Source organism: Aspergillus tanneri (assembly GCF_003426965.1).
Source record: "Aspergillus tanneri strain NIH1004 chromosome Unknown AapTan_5_pilon_pilon_pilon, whole genome shotgun sequence".
NCBI lineage: Eukaryota > Fungi > Ascomycota > Eurotiomycetes > Eurotiales > Aspergillaceae > Aspergillus > Aspergillus tanneri.
Genome location: NW_022984632.1, coordinates 3,739,625 through 3,757,571, shown reverse-complemented (window position 1 = coordinate 3,757,571; position 17,947 = coordinate 3,739,625). Strand labels below are relative to the sequence as shown.

The following is a 17,947-nucleotide window of genomic DNA, read 5'->3' as shown; positions in this document are numbered from 1 at the left end:
GGAGATGCACATATACAACTATTAAACAGGAAAAGAGAACCTGGAGCCTGGGTGAAAGCACGGTTGCGCCACATGGGAAAACAGTAGCATGGCACATGCTGAGCTACATCAAACACTGGTGACGTCAGTATGATAGGGAAGCAGAGAAAAAAGTAATAGAAATCAAGATTATATCTAACGTCGTAATCGCGAACATCCAGGGACAGAGTAATCATGCAGCTGCTGAGCTATCATGATGGCACTAACGAGGGTTGCAACTGAAGCTGGGGGTAGCTTGGGTAAAAATTTGGGGGTAGGTCTCAATGGGGGGTTATGTTTATTGAAAGTAACAGCAAAGCTTTGATTGCTAAGGCCGACCCAAGGTCAGCTTAGTCCTCATCTCGCCACGACCGTCTCAAAAATGGGTCCTCACCAAGACGTGTTCGTTTACATCTGCAGCACCAGAATAACTAATGGTACACAATAGGTAAGTTCGAGAAATCAAACAATCATCCGCAACAGTTTGACAGGTTCAGCTCCAGTTCTCAGATTGGCAAACTCTAACTTTATACGAGACATGCGTAGGAGTTTGGCACGTGAATATCACGTCTAATCGTCTTTAAAAGAGAGAAAAAAAAAGAACACAAAGCCATCTCCACTACATATCACATATAAGGCCAATGATATGACCAGCTACAAGATTACTTTATGCGCCTGTTCTTACGGGGACAGTAAATCGTAAAGTATAGTGCATATCTGAGATATAGAGAGCACTAGGCCAGCCTGCTAATTATAGTACAAAAGCCTGAAACAAAGAGTTATCGAGAATTTCTTCCAGAACATCGAACTCTTTCCGGATCGTCTCCCTACTTGACTGTTACAATGTATCATCAAACAGATCGGCCATCCCATCCAAGTCCGGCTCTTCTTGCCCAGCAGCCCAGTCCAGCACGAGAGCTTTCGACGCGGTATCATTGGTCCCCAATTCTCTCAGCTCGTTCCCTATTGCATCCCACGGCAACAACGGCCCGGTTTGGGCCACCAGATCAAGAGCAGTCAACCCATCACTATTGCGGATGGAAGCATCCACACCGTTATTGCAAAGGAGCCGTATCACCTCTAGTCGACCCGCCTTGTCTCCCCGTAAAGCATGGAGCCGTCGTTCCCCTCCAACCTCCGCAACGGACACGCCATGGTACCCAAGTATGATGCAGCCGGCCATTCGGACGAATCCTTCAATATGCTTATGATGGTGGAGGGCTTGCCGAACAGCTTCGTGGAGCACCGTATCACCAGTGAGCCCATCCTGATGGCTTATATTGAAGTCCTTCAAGACAAGATGTTGTAAAATATCCAGAAGGCCATGCTGTGTAGCAATATGACACGATTCTTGCAGCTCCGCTGTGCTTGTATACTCAAGAACTCCTTCCTCTATGAGGAGACGCGCCACCGCCCAGTTCTGTCGGTCAAGTGAGTAGACGAACGCTGTTTCATCCATATCTGAGTGAATCTGGAGAGAAAGCCCGGAATTAATTAGATATCTAACTATGCTGATATGGCCTTCGTCAAAATCGTAACGGTGATAACCACGGCGCTGAAGTTGCTTATTGCAAAACAGGCAATGCAAGACGCTATATCCAGACCCATTTGTCGAATTAATGGAACAGCCAAAGTTCACAAGCATTTTTATAAGCTCTAGCTTCTTCGACGATGATTGTCCATCGCGACAGAATGCGCTAAGATGCAAGAGAGAGTTCCGGGACTCATCTTCCACTGAAACTAGTGAACTATTTTGCTTTAGAAGGAATTCCATCGTCGGTATGTCCAGGTTCTCTGCTACAGCGATAATTGCCCTTCGCACGTCTTCCGAGGAAGGCTTGATCTCGCATCCAGAATTTATCAGTACGTCCACCAGCGGAAGACGAGACCCAAGCCCGTAGCCGCCTAGATAAAATATGAAGTCCAAACACGTTTTGCCATGGACTGACGTAACCGTGGCCAGGTCCGGTGCTTCTCGCAGCAGCATCTCGGCGGCTTCTGGGCTACGAACCGACCACAGAAGACTTGCTCCCTCATCATTCAATTCGCGAACACTCGCGCCAGCATCAATGAGAAGTCGTAGCACTGGTAGATTATTGTATCTGGCTGCACTGTCAAGCAGTTCACGGTGGACCACAGCTCCCGCATGTAGCAACGTTCGCATAGCACTCGAGTCCAGGTTCTCCGCTGCATGGAGCGATGCAGCTGTCAAACATTCAACATTAAATTCGCCAGCACTGAGAATACAACGCACAATCCTGCTATCCCCATAGCGTGCTGCGAGGGAGAGAACACCTGACCCATCGCCGTTGAACATCCAAGATCCGGGCAGAGCCGACCTACTACTCAGTGGGGCCAGGATGTCGCCACCGGAATTTATAAGTCGTTCCACCACTGCCGAACAGCTGCTTTTGATTGCAAAATGCAAGGGTGTCTGGAGGTAAAGACGGTTGTCCAATCTCGGTACATTGGGATCCATACCCGTATCAAGCAACAACTTCACCACTTCAAGATCACATTCTCGAGGACCGACTGCCCTATGTAGTGCCGTCCACCCTTCGGTATCATATACAGATGGATCAGCGCCCTTTGCCAGGGCGAGTTGGACTGGCTCTACATGACCGATTGCACATAGAATGTGCAGGAGTGATGTTCGAAATTGTTGAGACAGATAAGGGTTGCTGTATACTCGGCTCCAGTCGAAATCAATGGAAACTGAACTCAAGTCAATATCTGGGTCCCTGATCTCGCTTTCCTTTAATTTTTCTAACAGCTTTTTGAAGGCGGCTGCTGGACAGTGGATTGCGGCAATAATAGGATATACAGGAAATCCGTATCTCTTCTCATCTGACCGGACAGCTTTGGTATATAGCTCATCCTCTAAAACCAAGTAGTATTGTTTTGCGGTGGAGAGCCAGCACCACAGATCGACCACATCAAGGTAGCCTGCAATTAATTGGAGGACCTCGAGAGGAAGCCTATCCATTGCCCTGCAAATACACGGCCTTTCACTTATGCACAACAGCAGAACTCAATATTTTTCAGGATGGAGAGAGGCGAATGTTTTGTGATTGTCGACCATACTTGGTTGACAAAATAAACCACTAACAAGCAGGTGCACAGCGACGATCAAGACGATCAGAAGCGTAAATGAGGGGGGAGCTCGTAATGGTGGATCTGTCATTTTATATTGTGTCAGCCGTTCTCGTAGATCCCATGTCCGATGAGTCAAACCTGGAGGATCTGTCCATTCCAACATGTTATGACTGTTTTCTCTTTCATTCGAAAAGAGGATGCAGAATTCAGAAATGGCTGGGATTGAACGACAGCATGTCACTGACCCGATCGTTGCATTTTGGAGAATCTTATGTTTCAGAAGAGCTTGATCTACATACAACTGAAAAGGAAAGGAAACAAAGTAAAACATAAGGAATACCAAGTCCCCGGAAGTACGTTAATAACGACGTCCTTCAGAATCCAGGACATCGCAATGCTGGAGCTCGATCACCGTAAATCCAGCCTCCTTCAAAAGTCGCCTCTCGTGCTTCCTCATCAATCTGGATCAACTTATCTAACTCATAGACGCAGAACGGCTATTGTGGCGACAGCGTTGTGCTCTGTAACCCCGTCTCTTTTAATCCCCTCATACTGTCTTTATCGCCTCGTATGCCGGTGAAGCGTGTTTTAAACCGCAGGGGGACGTGCACTTAAGGCGGTTCTCGTTTGGCATGTGCACGGGAACATATCATCGAGAATGCCTTCCACCTTCAGAGACATCGAGTCACCCAGAGATATAATCAAGATTTTGCGGATAGACCAACAGAGTGATCACTGTCCGCTGGCCGAACTGGGGAAATTACATACACTGTCGATATATTTTTCTGGATATTTAAGTAAGTATTTCATTCCGTGCATCTCCTCGTTGCTTTCTATATTCTCTAGAAATTGATAATAGTAGAGTGTCTGCTGAGTGGAGTCACTGTTAGAGAAATGTAAATGACTATCTTGTCCAAGTCGCGGTTAATCTTGATCGAGACATTCCACAGACAAAAGACCTTCCAGCTAGTGTCCACTGTATGGGCTATAGTTAGAGAAAATTCCAACTAATGCAGTACTGAGTTTGGGATGGCCCTACCCAGTGAACTCTTTATACAGTATGCCATGTGTTGGTAATGTCTATACTGCTCTAGTAGTAGAAATTAAATAGACAGATATACAAATACTGGGAATGTGCATACTTTATTTGATTCTTCCTATTTTTTGCCAGTAGGATTCTAGGTATAGTTTCAGGTGCGGAGATAAAGGGTTCCGATGGAATATATTAACTAATTCAGAAGGGGTTCTTAAATCTCAGTGTTAAGGTTCTTGGACATCGTCATACTCTATAATAATCGTAGTCCTAAATCTTTCATGTTCACTGATGGATACTTTGGTTATATCTACGTAACATGCCGATTAAGAAATTCGCCCGAGAGAGCATTTTTGCAAGCGGCCTACAACATATCAATGTCCTCTTTAACGATACTACTCAGTTGCAGGGATTTTGAATATAAAAGGAACTTAATTAGTACTACTAGCTTCTTGCAAATTAATTTATGATGGTAATATTATCTATTCCTGCAATGACTGTACTGCAGGTAGCAAGGTATGTCGATAAGTAATAGGTTAGAGTTTCTGAAGAACTTCGCAGATCATATTTTGCCTGAATAGAAAGGTTTATTCGATGCTGCACTAGACGAATTGAAAGAATAAGAAAAAAAAAAGCAACATAATCAATGAATGATTCAATTCAAAGAAGGCCAACAGGGTGAATGACCTATTTTGCTGATGTCAAGTACTGTGAAATTAAAATGGCCTGTGGTTTTCTAAATAATCCACTGATACACCGGCATACTTAATGTGAATAACAATTCAGGTAAGTAGAAAGAGTAAGTTACATCTGCTTCACTGCCTCTTGTATCTCGGCGCAGTTGCATGCCAGTAGCAGCTTCCGCCTACATACAACTCAATGGCTGCAATGTACTGCAACAACGTTGGGGAAGGGGAACGCAAGGAGCTCAATGCCTGGTGCTTCAATCGACAGGCCTTTTCCTCTTCATCGACAATGATGCCTTTAAGTAGTATTTTTGCAACAGTCTCTGAAATGCCGTGTTCCTTCATCAAGACGCGGACAGCGTTTCGCACACGGTCAGTTTCCTGGTCCTTTTCCACATCCCAACTAAAATAGTCGTTCGTGAGCCCCAAAATAACCCCCATGCTGAAGTCAAACTCCTGGATTGATTCATATTCTGCATCACTGAGGATCATGCCCATTCCCCAACGGATAAAATATGAAGAGATCCTATGTCTGTGTCTCAGCATCGACTAGAAATCGGGGCAATTAAATAAACTGACCAGTATCCACAGTTTCCCACTCTATATGGGATGTATGTGTTCATAGAACTGAAGTCTTCATCGCTGCTATCAAAAGTCCGAAGATAGTTAGTGAGAACGTCTACTAGTTTCGTAGCAGATCGTGGATCCATCGCGGCTGCCTTTTGTACAAGCAAGCCAAACAATGTCTCTTGGGAATTAAACTGGCCAATCTGTGCGTTTATAAGGGTTTCAAGGTTCATAGCATCCATCAGCGTGCCGTGTTTAACACAAGCAGTCTTATGGTCCAGCTCCTCTGTGACATCTGCTGCAGTAGTCAGCCTACCATTCCATGCAGTCAAGGACTTAAGGGCACCATGGTTTCATAATAGCTACTCACCGTCGTTGATCCATGCCAACTCTATGATCGATGAAAGAACAACCAGCCGCTCAGGATCAGCAGTACAATGACAGATAGCAAAAGGTTCATTCTCTGCGCGTAGATGTCGGGTTTTTGCCTTCATGCCTTCTTTTGAATCCGGGGCGCAGCATGCATCAATAATTTTACGGAGCGCATTAACAACATCTGCTGCATTGTGGGCGATAGCGGCCGGGAATCGGCTAAAGTGCTCTGGATGGTTAAAGGCAGGAATGGGGTCCCAAGTTTGCGTGCTATTAAACGACATGGCGGTAGATGTGGGGATTATATTTTCGAAGGCCACAGGAGTTAATGAGTACTCTGACACACGATTGCGAAGATAATTTATGGCAGTAAGCAGGACTAATTACTGTAGCTGGACTGAGCAAGTATTCATTGCAGTAGTTGCGGGTGGTAAACTGAGAGGCTTTTTAACTAATTTTGGAAAGATCCTTAAAGGCAAGTCTATTACCCCAATTGGGCAGGGCAACAGGCTAGAGTCAGAGACTAATCATACTTTTTTGATGACATGTGACGGCAGAAGTTATCTGAGGCTTATTGCGTGGTTTAATTTTTAAGGATCTTCTTATACTGAATGGAAATTCGCGCAAAGTTTAAGCCACCTGACAGGCCAAAACCTGATTCAACCAGCCTAATCGAAAGTCTCCTTCCCCTCCTGGAACCCCTATTGTCACGCCAGCAGCTGTGCCTTCCGTGAAGCTAATGAGATGCTTTGGTTTTTAAGGATCAGATAATCGGTATTACTCAGTCGAATGAGGCATTTTTGCTTGTAGTTTGCCTCCATGTGTTGTGGAACCTCAAGGTTAGTACTACCTCGTGAAGATATCATGACGCACTGATATGTGCTCTGCTCGTAAATAACAAGAACTTTAACTTTCCCCGGTCGATTATATGATTCGTATTAAAGTATTTAGACTCGGCATACAATAGGGAAGCTTCGTACCTTTTTAGGGAGCTTAGAGGAATGATATGGAGTATGACATTATTCATTGTAGTTCTACTATTCCATAATACAAAGCTTAATCTCTCTAAGTATTTATGAAGGATTTTCGCTTTTTTTTCCTTGCTTTTTTGGTTTTCTTTGATTGGGAGTCTGTATTTCTGGACGGCTATAAATTGACCCAACTCACCACTCATTAGGAGAAGCATAAGTCCCTCAATTAAAGCCTCAGCAATCCCCAGAGACGGCATACCATTACAATAACTTTCATAATGACCTCGTTTATCTTGTCTTTTCTTTCCAAACACTGTACCACCCTCTGTTACATCTCCATTTTGTCATCTTTAATATTTGTTGTCGCCTTCGTCAGAAATTTTCTTCATGTAGCTCGATTAAACGAGAGGGAGATTCTCCAAGATGGGTATCAGAAGGTAAATCTATATACCGGTCTTGTTTTTATATCTCTCTAGAAATGGTTGACTTATCTTATCTCACGTTATTAATTTGAAATACAGAACTCTTCGACGTGGAAGATCCAAACCTCAGATTACCCACTATATATCATTCCTATCAAGGCACTCCCATCGCTCCGAACAGACAAGAGAGTTGACTTCCCTAGCCATGTTCATGATGTAAGAAATAATGGCTAGATATTAGATATCTCTCGCATCCATTGCTAATACGGCTTGGTATAGCAATATCAAGCAAAATATACAGGAGCTGTGTGCTCTTCAGCATTTATGAAGAGTGTACAGATAGACTTGAATAATCACATGAGTGAGAAACCTGCTTTTGTATTCATGGTTATGTAAGTTTTAGGTTTACTAATAGTCTCGAACTTAACACAGGTGAGATCTTGCCTGTTCTAGTAGAGGAGATGATGTATGCCTTTCAACGTGAGCTTCCTGCCTCAGAAGGTATATATTCACTTTATTTACCAGCCATATAGCAGCGAGAAAAGCTAACAGCCGATAGAATGGCAGCCAGTTCCAACATTTGAGAAGGCATTGCGCATTATTGGACTTGTTTCAGGAAGAATTAATGTTGGGCTGCCATTAAGTCGCAAATGGATTGATCTCTATAGCCAGCACCCAGTTGAAATGTTCTCAGCCATTTCATCTATATCCCGGTGGCCTGCTTTCATGCGCCCGATAATACAATATGCGTGCCCCGAACTTAGACGAATGCGCAAAATAAGAGCTCAAATGACAGATCTGCTTGTCCCTGAACTCGAGGCTCAGCATAAAGGACAGTTCAAACAGAATACCATGCTTGAATGGGTGTGGAAAAACTCTGCCGCAAGTGACAGGTCAACTGAGACACAAAGTTTGATCCACATATTAGTTACTGTGCCCGGTACTTATACTGTCTCCTTTGCAGTGGCCCAATGCATGTTTGACCTCGCAGCCCACCCGGAATATATTCCAATTTTGAGAGAGGAGTTTCAGTTTATTCACGACTCATGTGGTTGCGGAGGTCTGACTAAAGAGGCATTTAAAAAGATGACAAAACTGGACAGCTTCATAAAAGAGTCCCAGAGGCTCAGTCCACTAGCCATGGGTATTTACTGAGCGCAGAATACTGGTACCAGAGTGGCTGACTTTCTGCTAGTGTCATTTGAGAGAAAGACGTTGGAACCACTTACTCTTTCTGACGGAACCCATATTCCTCAGGGCTCCCATATTGCAGCACCCTCGTTCCATATTGGCCATGACCCAAAGTACTATGAAAATCCCGACGAGTTTGATGGCCTACGTTTCCACAACCTGCGGGAGAAAGAGGGTGGTGGTAAGCACGAATATGTCTCTGTCAATGAGACTTCTCTCCATTTCGGATATGGCCTACAGGCCTGCCCTGGTCGGTGGTTTGCAGCGATTGAGATCAAATTATTCCTGGGATTCTTGTTGATAGGATATGATCTCTCTCTCGCCACTGTAGCCGAGGGACGTCCAAAAAGCGCAATTGATAGGTTCTTTCTCTACCCGGATCCAGCCAAAATGCTTGTGATACGGAAGAGGAAGATTAATTAATACCGGAAAAGGGATTAATACATATCTATGTGGCGATGGCAGGCTGTCCTTCATTATCTCCTTCATTAATTAGTGCATATGCAATTGTCTACTGTTTTTTAATCAGGCTACTCTTTTTTCTCTTAATCCTAGGTGCAAAATATCGATTACTGTTATACTCGGAGGAAAATTAAATACTATTAGTCTAGTCAAAAACCCCGATAATTTATGTGCCAATATGTATATTAGGTCAATAGAAATTAACCCATTTCTATGCACAATTTATTCTATATGTAAAGTTCACAATATTGTAATCTCCTTAGTCCGAAAAGGGTAAGACTAGGTTACAGGATACACCCAATTGCCACGCCACTGCAAAAAGGTCAACTAGACTTGGTAATACCAAGTCTGGCTCCCAATTCACTTATCTACCGTCTCCGCGGTCACAATAAGTTAGCTGTGATTACAATATCGTCACCCATTTAACTATTAAAAATAAGTTGTCCGTTACGGTAGCAATATTAACAGCAACCTGCACAGAGCATTAATTGTCTGCTCCAAGTGAAATAAGAATGCCATTCCTGTATAGTCCTTAAAACCTCGAACTTTGAACAGCGGCATAACTGGCAAGCCACTACTGATCGACTAAAAAAGACAGTTTAGAACACTCAAATATATATGTGGATCACCCAAAATAACTAGCAAGAGCTATTGGCTCTAAAAGAGGCTATTAATGCTTTCACGTAAGCATAATAAGTAGAAGGAATATAGACCGCGAAGGTAATCTACACGTTGTATGGCCTCGTCGTCTATCGAATCGTTTCGAAGAGGGTTAGAGAAGGTCTGCAGAATATCATTCAACCCTCGCCTTCCCAAATATTTCCATAAACTCGGACGGATCGCTGGCACCATCCAGCCGATACCCCTGAATAATATAACAAGGAACACCAGTATTGTCTGGCCTCTCTTTGTTCATGCGGGCTTCTTCGTCCACGGCCTCAGCCGCTATATCAGAATTCAACCACCTATCTATCTCCGCAGCATCATGATCCACACGCACAGCTATCTCTTTCAACAGTTCCTTCGACGATATATCCTTCTCTTGTTCGTGATACGCTGCGAGAATATTCTCCACGAGCGCACTCTGAACATCCTGAGGCTTCTGCCGGCTGAGATGCACAAGGCGATGTGCATCGCGAGTGTTTGACCCAATTAAACCTCCACTTTTGATATTAATGCCGACAGAACGCCCTATTTGGTCCATGCGCTTGAATAAGGCCTCTCGCTGCTCCAGTTTCATATCACTCAGTCGCTCATAAACCAGTTCACTTTTCGGCACACTGCGCGCGTGTGGATTGTAGTTGAGGTAGTAAGGGCTCCATTTTATGTTGATGGTGTCGTATTTTCCTCCCGGGTAAACTTTTCGGTAGAGATCGATCGCTTTGTCCAGTTTACGTTTGCCGATGTAGCACCACTACATTGTTTAGTACTCTATTCAACGGCATGTGATATGGTTGTGGGAGCTTACTGCACAGATAAAGTCGAAGATTACTTCTATTTCGATGACTGCCATACCGTTAGATATATTGGTATTGACGAGGATGAGAGTGAGGGTAAGGAGCGGGGCGCAAAGCGGTAGGTCAGGGCAACAAGGGTACCAAGGGAGTATAAATAGGAGCCGTCGACCATAAAAAATACGCGTCTTCGCAAGTATCGATCCTGCATAGAATTAGGTCTCTAATTTAACTAAACTACCAAAACATCTCACATTTATAAGGCGAGATAAACAAACGAAAAATATAAACTAACTAATATAGGAAATATAAGCGATCTGCTGATGTTGTATCAACAACATTTGACCGAGAAGGCGCTGAATAATCAATAATACCATAGTTAATTGTCGACAGGAGCTAATTCTTTTGCCTAAAACTCCACTTTCGTTTCTTTGTTTAAAATAGAGAACCAGTCGTCTGCCAAGATTAGGACCAGGTTGGTAAGGATTCTATTTGTTTTCATTTATATAAATTTTAGGAAGATTGCAGTATGGCTAAGATAGTAATATTTATGACCGAACAAAGTTGAAATGAAACAGGCTACATGTTATGTGTGGGGTCGGTAACGAGCTGAATCGTGCGCTACGGTATGAAAGGGAGTGTCTGTATGGGAGGGAAGATACCACGTATATTGCAGAACTAATCGCCAGCCCTCAAGAGTTCAGTCCCACCGGCGCGAATATAACTAAACACTTCGCACCTGACTAAGCATCTTAGCTAAGGATCTGGCTATTGCGCTTCTGAGCGCTCCTAACACTACAACTTATATCACTCCTGCCATTTTATGTACTATACCTAGTATATAGTACCTACATTCCCCAGCTTACCATGTGTGGCATGGCCCTGATGGACCCGATGTTCCGACGGTATTCAACGTTTCTACTGCACAGTTGGTAGACATGGCTAATACTAAGTACTAGTTCAACAACCAGAGAAGAGCAACTCTACAGAACCTATATTTATGTTAACACACACCCAATCAGCCGCCGTACGCTTTCAATGCTCGCTGTTGGTACTACATTCGAGGATGCGGAGGAACTCTTCAGCCTTCCGACATTTGAAGACCGAATGTATGTGCCAGCAACCCTCCAACTAGTGTGACACTATCTGGTTATGTGGACGGGTCGAGGAAATCAAAATTGTCTTTTCACGAGGAAAAGAAATTCACTCGACAGCTAAGGTTGACCGCGCCTACCATTCACATCATATGCAGCCTGCCTAGAGCCCTACGTTCAGTCCCTGAAACAATGTCGGGTCCAGTTCACACACCCACCTCATGACGCCTGTCTGGATCTCCAGTGTATTCACCATTAGTGAGGTATTGAAAAGTAGTGCAGATCGATACTGGGGCTGTAATTTAACGAAGCCAAGGCCGTGCAGCTTCTTCTGAAGCCGAAGGGATTCTTTGACCTCGCGATTGAGGTTGGACCGCACCTGGCGCTCAAGGGACCTGCCAGTCAGACAATCCAAGACACAACCGGCCAGGCCATCTCGTACACTGGAGTTTTGTAAAGAGGCCACAAAGGCATGGAGGCGTTTTCTACAGAACTCGGCTCTATCCGGACAATATTTTATGTTGGTGTTGTGGATTTCACCTATTCTGGAAGCTCGCTTAGGGAGCCAGTGTCCCAGCAGGACTGCTAGAAGGCCTTCCTACGTATTATAGGATCATAGTCGAGTATTCCGGCACGAATCCTGCGTTTCCGGAGTATTCGCACTCGAAGGAACCTTCCTAATGAATTGCTTGGTCGACGGCTAAGCATTTCAACTTCGGAGTTGTTATCGTTAAAGACGATGGCCTGTCCAACAACAAAATCTTCCAGTCCGACAGCCTGCACACTCTGGTATTAAGAAAGTCGCAGAGCAGCCTCGATACAGGTAGAGACATAGTCTATACAGGAGAAACCATATGGCCTTGTATCTGATGTCCATCAAGCCACGCTATTTCTCTCGGTCTCTGTTGTGGAATTTAGGGCAAATAATACGCAGAGTGCTATAAATCGGCTACAGGCCGACTCTTAGCCTAACTAGGGAGCACATGTTATCTGTGGGAACATCAGGAGCCACAGTATTTCAACCGAGTCTCTTGCATTCCTAAGGAACTCGACCTCTTCGGTTCTCAACTCTATCAAGGTGGCGGGGGTAGAATGGAGTCCTCATGTAGAAACCGGGAACAGCCAAGCCGGGCGGAATACCTATATAGTCTTTCCATAACAGACTCAACATATTGTGCCAGCGGAACTGGTCTGAAGCGCCGTCCAGGAAAGACTTCTCCTTTCTTATAACCATTCAGACAAGTTCCTGCTCAATTTGCTACTTGTCTCCTTTCAAATACCTTTTTTCCCTGCATTCAGAACGAAAACGCCTCGCAGGCTTTACATCGTATAGTTCCAAGATGGCTTCAAGGTGCTAGCAAGTATCTAGAGTACTAGAAAGCAACGTTACGCGGACTGAATCATAAAACTATCTTAAGCTATATATTGCTTGACAAGCTACTTTTGAGGGAAATATTGCTGACGGTTTCAACAAGAATACTTGATATGAAACCTGGCGGGTAAATGGACTGTGAATGTAAAAAGAGTTTATCATTACCGAAACTGGAAGTTTTGGAAAGTATTTTTGCTACTCTGGGGACATCAGAGCATTCTATTCCGTATAGTTATGCTGTCCACAAATCATGTCCATAATGGTCGGTAGGATTGACTAAGAGGCAGAACTATATCTGTAATTCAATGAGAGCTTGAATAATCTCTGTGTTGTTGATTATTGTGTGTTGAGTCATGCTATAGTGGGGTCTGTCTAGCCCTGGTGACATTTCATCATAATATTTGCTGTCCATAATCTAGAGTGCCTTCAAGAGCTCTACATTATTTCCTGGAAAGCTGGCTGTATTTCCCTTCTATTCTGTTTTGCAGGTAGCTAACATATTTATCTATTACCCTAGCTCCAAAGCTAGATTATTGTAGTATTCTCTAATATAAATCGGTACCGGTACAGCACCCATATAGGTAATTCAGCGTGTACAAACTTGCTTGGCGCTTCTCTATTTTACTAAAATAAGAAATAATACAGTAATGTATTGCCAAATAAACTAAAATATTTCCACAGCGTTGATATGGAGCCCAAGAGATATATATCTTGCAAGATTCTAGGCTTTCAGTAACTATATTCACTAAGTTCCACTAACTAAGCAGACTCTATATTTGCAAGCATCGACCCACAAGTGATTCTAGTGGATCTGGAATTTGTGAGGCCCAGGTCCGGCTGCGTGGTGGTGCTGAGCTTTATCACTACGCCATAGAAAAAAGGTGCAAATCGATGACCAGATCGTCATCGAGCTCAGCGTACTATAGCAAGATCAGGTCCGTGATAATAAGAGCCTATGTGTGGTCTTCAGTTACATTAATTAGCCACTTAATCCCTTTGCAAGACAAATAGAGGAACTATTTAAAGTATTCAGTAAAGGGTAAAGGGCAAGAACACAAAAAGTTTCTAATATAAATCTAACTTCCAGCACTCACCTAATAATATGAGGAGCAACATTTAAATAACCGTCAATTTATATCCTATATCTAGCTAGCATTAGAATAGAGTCAACATAGGTTACTGGTTTCGCAAGCTGGCACTAAGATTCCCCACTGCTATAATACGTTCCTTTATATCACCGATAATGACTTCAGTCTGACCTGGGTAGGTTTGAGACAATTCTTTCACACTACATCGTGGGCCTTATGGCGCGACTCACTGGACCATTTTTCCTTTTAATCTCTGGGCTTCCTGTGACTATGAGACCAAGAGACCATCAAGGTTCAGTGATCGGTGTCCCCACGTCAATGGAACGAATTCGATGGGCGACAGGTTTCAAGGCTTTTCACTCGGGTGATGGAGCCACCCAGCCCATCAACTGGAGACACAATTGTCAACGGATAGCTAGCTAGTGCTCCATCAGTCCCCGCCAAGATAGATGGGGTAATAGATGAGCCAGCCTTTCACAAATCACAAAACCCGATGTTGACCCAAATTCCAGTGCGCCATTAATGTTGCGCGGCCTGATAAAGCAAGACCAAGGCCACCGCTAGAATTCCTTAGAACATGTGGCCCATATTCTCTAGACCACGGTGGCTGGAGCCTTGCATATGCTGAATTGAGTTGTCCATTATCACGCTTGTTCTAGCCCCTACGCAGTACCTGTTGGTTCCGCCTCCTTGGGGCGTATGAAGAAGCTGCTACAGTGTAGTTAGAAACTAAAATGGTAACTTACCTCTAGATTCTTTCGTTCAATCTCTTTGCCACATTACCATGAGCCTATGCAAGCGCAATTCCCAGAACTTCAGAGCTGCTGAAGTTGTGGGCAGAACGAAGTGACCCTGTCGAAAACACCAGACAAGCAGCCTAAGCGCGTACCAAAAGTTAAAGTTGTTATTTAGCATAGTCCAACAGATAAAATAACATTACCCGTGATAAAATTATTGTGCCCTGAGACACTCGATGTTGTAGCTGTTTTTATAAAACAGTCGAAACAAATGTGTTTGGAGACTGGGGTGTCTAATTGCATGTACCAGCAACTCGGTGGAAGGCTGATAGCAATTTACCTGACTATTTTGAACCAAGTTTTATTTCCCAATAAATTCTATACACCCGAATACTATATGGGCGGATAAGCTTACATTTCTGAAAACCAAAAAGGGCCAGGTCTTCTCTCTGTATGATTAAACATCTCGGATTATCCGAGTACCATGAATTTGGTGCCCATACTCTTGATGCCGGCCCAAAAAATGCTGAAGTATGATGATATCCAAAGCTAAGCAAAGTCCACTAGTAATTGGAATCCATGAAACCTCTCTGGAGAAAGCCGTCCCAAGCATATAAGGTTTAAATGTTTCATCAATGATGTGGGGCCGACCCGAAAAATCTTCAAACAGTACCCCACCATCTGATTGTGGGGGCCGCCGAATGGTCCTTAAAACAAAAGCAAATGGAGCTCGGAAAGTTAGGTTTGTTCACTGCTTTGCTTTATATGGCTATAGTATACCTGCCCTGGAAAGGCCCCCTGATCCGTACAGAGACACCATTTATTTCCCCTTGGATCAAGGCCCTCTGGTGCCCAAAAATGCTCTCTGTTGGAGAAAATAGTGATGCGGACCCGGCACAATTTCATTCCAATTCTTGATTTATAACTCTAAAAGTTTCTGTGCAAAAGAAGCACAGCCCCAAACACTCCGAACAGGGGCTGCCGGTGGGTTTCAGGCTTTTCGGCACTATCGAATAACTCCGTTATCAATGATATTTACCCACTTAAACGTGCTGTTTTCTACTAGCACGTGTAAAGAACGATCTAGGCCTAAAGCCAGTCTGCCGGTATCTGGTTAGAGGCGGATTAAGTTGAGGGTTGGTGGTACTGTAATTAGTGCTCGGCAAATACCAGAAGATGCATGCCTGGCAATAATGTTGTTTGTTCAGGTACCTAATCAGATAAGTCATAAGACTAGTGCCCGGGTAAGTATATATTTCTCAACAGCTTTGCGCCAGTCTCTATCACATCTAACGGCGTCCTAGTTCCTTTAGAGAGCTGCGTGGGAATTTCAGTGGACACTACTCAGTACTGCTTTAAGCATCAGACATATACAGAATCAAAGCTATGGCCAGCTCATCCAAGTAAGCTTGCCAAACACAATCTCGGTGCAAAGACTGCTTGTACTTACACTGTTGTCCAGCATAAACACCAGCACCTGTGTGCCCCTATACCCAAAGGACGAGGTATCCAAATTCCATGGAAGAGTCCCGAACAATATGAAAGACCTATATGGGGAGGATGCTCCACAAGCTCAGGCAGACATACGCGGTATTGGATTTGCTTCGCCACAGCATCAACAGCTCGGAAACAAACCTCTTATTGTGATTGAGAGCATCGCAACAGAGGTTCCAGAGGGAAAAAGGACACAGTCAGACACAGCACATGTGGTAGCCTCGCTGTTTGATTCTCATCCTGAGCAACGGGATCGCATCCCCCGACTGTATGCAAAGACACGTATCCACACCCGCCATATGGCAGTGGATCCTTTGCACCCTAAGTTTGACAGAGCCATGCCTATCCGTAAACGTATGGATCTTTTCCTTGAACATGCGGCTCCACTAGCTATCAAAGTTTCTTCGCGCGCCCTAACTGCGAGTCGAGTTATAAATCCTGCTGAGGATATTGGAATGTTGGTCCTGGTGACGAGCACTGGGTTTGTGGCACCTGGTGTGGACGTTGCCATTGTCAAGGGCCTGGGTCTTTCTCATTCAGTCTCACGTGCCGTGGTAAATTTCATGGGGTGTGCGGCGGCCATGAACGGACTGCGATTAGCAGCTGATTTTGTACGAGCTCACCCAGACTCCAAGGCATTAGTGTGCTGCGTGGAGCTGTCAAGCGTGAATGCTGTGTATAATGATGACCTCAACGATGTCATAATTTCGAGTCTGTTCGCGGATGGGAGTGCTGCGATGGTAGTGGGCTCTCCTTCTCCCACCTGTCCAGGGCATGGACAACAGAAAATGCATCTTATGCCGGGAGAAGTAATTATTCGCCAGAACTTCCATAATCTGGTGGATGAGACTAGTGACGGGATTACCCTCGGTATTAATCACAACGGCATCACCTGTGAGCTATCGCCTGATTTGCCTTCATATATATATGCTGGTTTAGCTCCTGTGATCGATAAGGTGTTGGCCCTCCACGAAATGTCACGGTCAGATGTACACTTGTGGGCCATTCACCCGGGTGGTCCGAAAATAATTGAGGAATCGGTTCGATCGTTGGGGCTGAACAATCAAAATGCGGCCAAGAGCTGGGAAGTGTTAATGAAGTTTGGTAATATGCTCAGTGCATCGTTACCCTTCGTCCTGGAGCAAATGGTGGCCGAGGCCAAAGATGAAAGACCGCTGTCAAGAGGACTTGCATTTTCTTTTGCTCCCGGAATCACAGTGGAAGGGATAGTGTTTGAAGTAGTCGGCACTGGAATTGACCAATCAGTGAGTATATGTTAACGTCACGCTGTGAATCTTGCTAGATTTTTTTATATCATATTTGAAAATGCTGCTGTGTAGCAAAGAGAAATTAAGGAGTCTAACTGTTTACAATATACTATCATTTACGTTACCGCGCCTATGGCAGCCACCAAATACCTCAGCTATTGAGTAAATTCTAAACAGACCTAATCTTTTATCACAGTGCACAGTTCAGAATAAATAGGAATAAAATCTCCTGTAAGGAGATGTAGCATGTGGGCGTCCAGTTGAAAGATTCCCTGGCATGGGATGATCACAGCCATTTTGAAACTTGTCATAGGCCAATCTGACTCAACAGGACTGTCGATACAGACGTAAGTTGCTCATAGGGCAAGCCAGGGTGGCCATAGTTATAGGATTCATAGGATCATAGTCTATGCAGCCAGTTATATTTAGAAGAGCTAGGTAGACTGATTAGGCCAAAGAACTCCTCGTTGACTGAAAAGTGATAATATTCCGTGGCTACGACAACCGACATCTATGAAAGCTTAGAATCAACCTGTGTATTCAGGATCAATTCATACAAGCGACTAACAGGCATAGACGCTGCATTCTTGGCCCCTCTTATAGATATTGTTTGAAAGTCTCA

General features: G+C 44.2%; 5 protein-coding genes across 5 annotated transcripts; 2 read left to right on the top strand and 3 right to left on the bottom strand.

Moving 5' to 3' along the window:
• Positions 1-856: 856 nt before the first annotated feature.
• Positions 857-3,004, bottom strand: ANK2_3 (Ankyrin-2; the record flags this gene model as incomplete). Its single annotated transcript, XM_033575197.1, has 1 exon — positions 857-3,004. One exon carries the CDS (start codon positions 3,002-3,004, stop codon positions 857-859), a length of 2,148 nt encoding a protein of 715 aa, XP_033423215.1.
• A 1,958-nt stretch (positions 3,005-4,962) lies between these two features.
• Positions 4,963-6,056, bottom strand: ATNIH1004_010628 (terpene synthase family protein; the record flags this gene model as incomplete). Its single annotated transcript, XM_033575196.1, has 3 exons — positions 4,963-5,359; positions 5,413-5,698; positions 5,771-6,056. The coding sequence occupies 3 exons, from the start codon at positions 6,054-6,056 to the stop codon at positions 4,963-4,965; spliced, it is 969 nt and encodes a 322-aa protein (XP_033423214.1).
• Positions 6,057-7,522: 1,466 nt separating this feature from the next.
• Positions 7,523-8,779, top strand: ATNIH1004_010627 (cytochrome P450; the record flags this gene model as incomplete). Its single annotated transcript, XM_033575195.1, has 4 exons — positions 7,523-7,526; positions 7,598-7,666; positions 7,725-8,309; positions 8,361-8,779. The coding sequence occupies 4 exons, from the start codon at positions 7,523-7,525 to the stop codon at positions 8,777-8,779; spliced, it is 1,077 nt and encodes a 358-aa protein (XP_033423213.1).
• Positions 8,780-9,611: 832 nt separating this feature from the next.
• ATNIH1004_010626 (DsbA family oxidoreductase) lies at positions 9,612-11,840 on the bottom strand (the record flags this gene model as incomplete). The annotated part of the gene is made up of 5 exons (XM_033575194.1): positions 9,612-10,232; positions 10,287-10,324; positions 11,507-11,529; positions 11,585-11,761; positions 11,809-11,840. The coding sequence occupies 5 exons, from the start codon at positions 11,838-11,840 to the stop codon at positions 9,612-9,614; spliced, it is 891 nt and encodes a 296-aa protein (XP_033423212.1).
• Positions 11,841-15,949: 4,109 nt separating this feature from the next.
• Positions 15,950-17,337, top strand: ATNIH1004_010625 (type III polyketide synthase; the record flags this gene model as incomplete). The annotated part of the gene is made up of 2 exons (XM_033575193.1): positions 15,950-15,966; positions 16,026-17,337. The coding sequence occupies 2 exons, from the start codon at positions 15,950-15,952 to the stop codon at positions 17,335-17,337; spliced, it is 1,329 nt and encodes a 442-aa protein (XP_033423211.1).
• Positions 17,338-17,947: the final 610 nt, after the last annotated feature.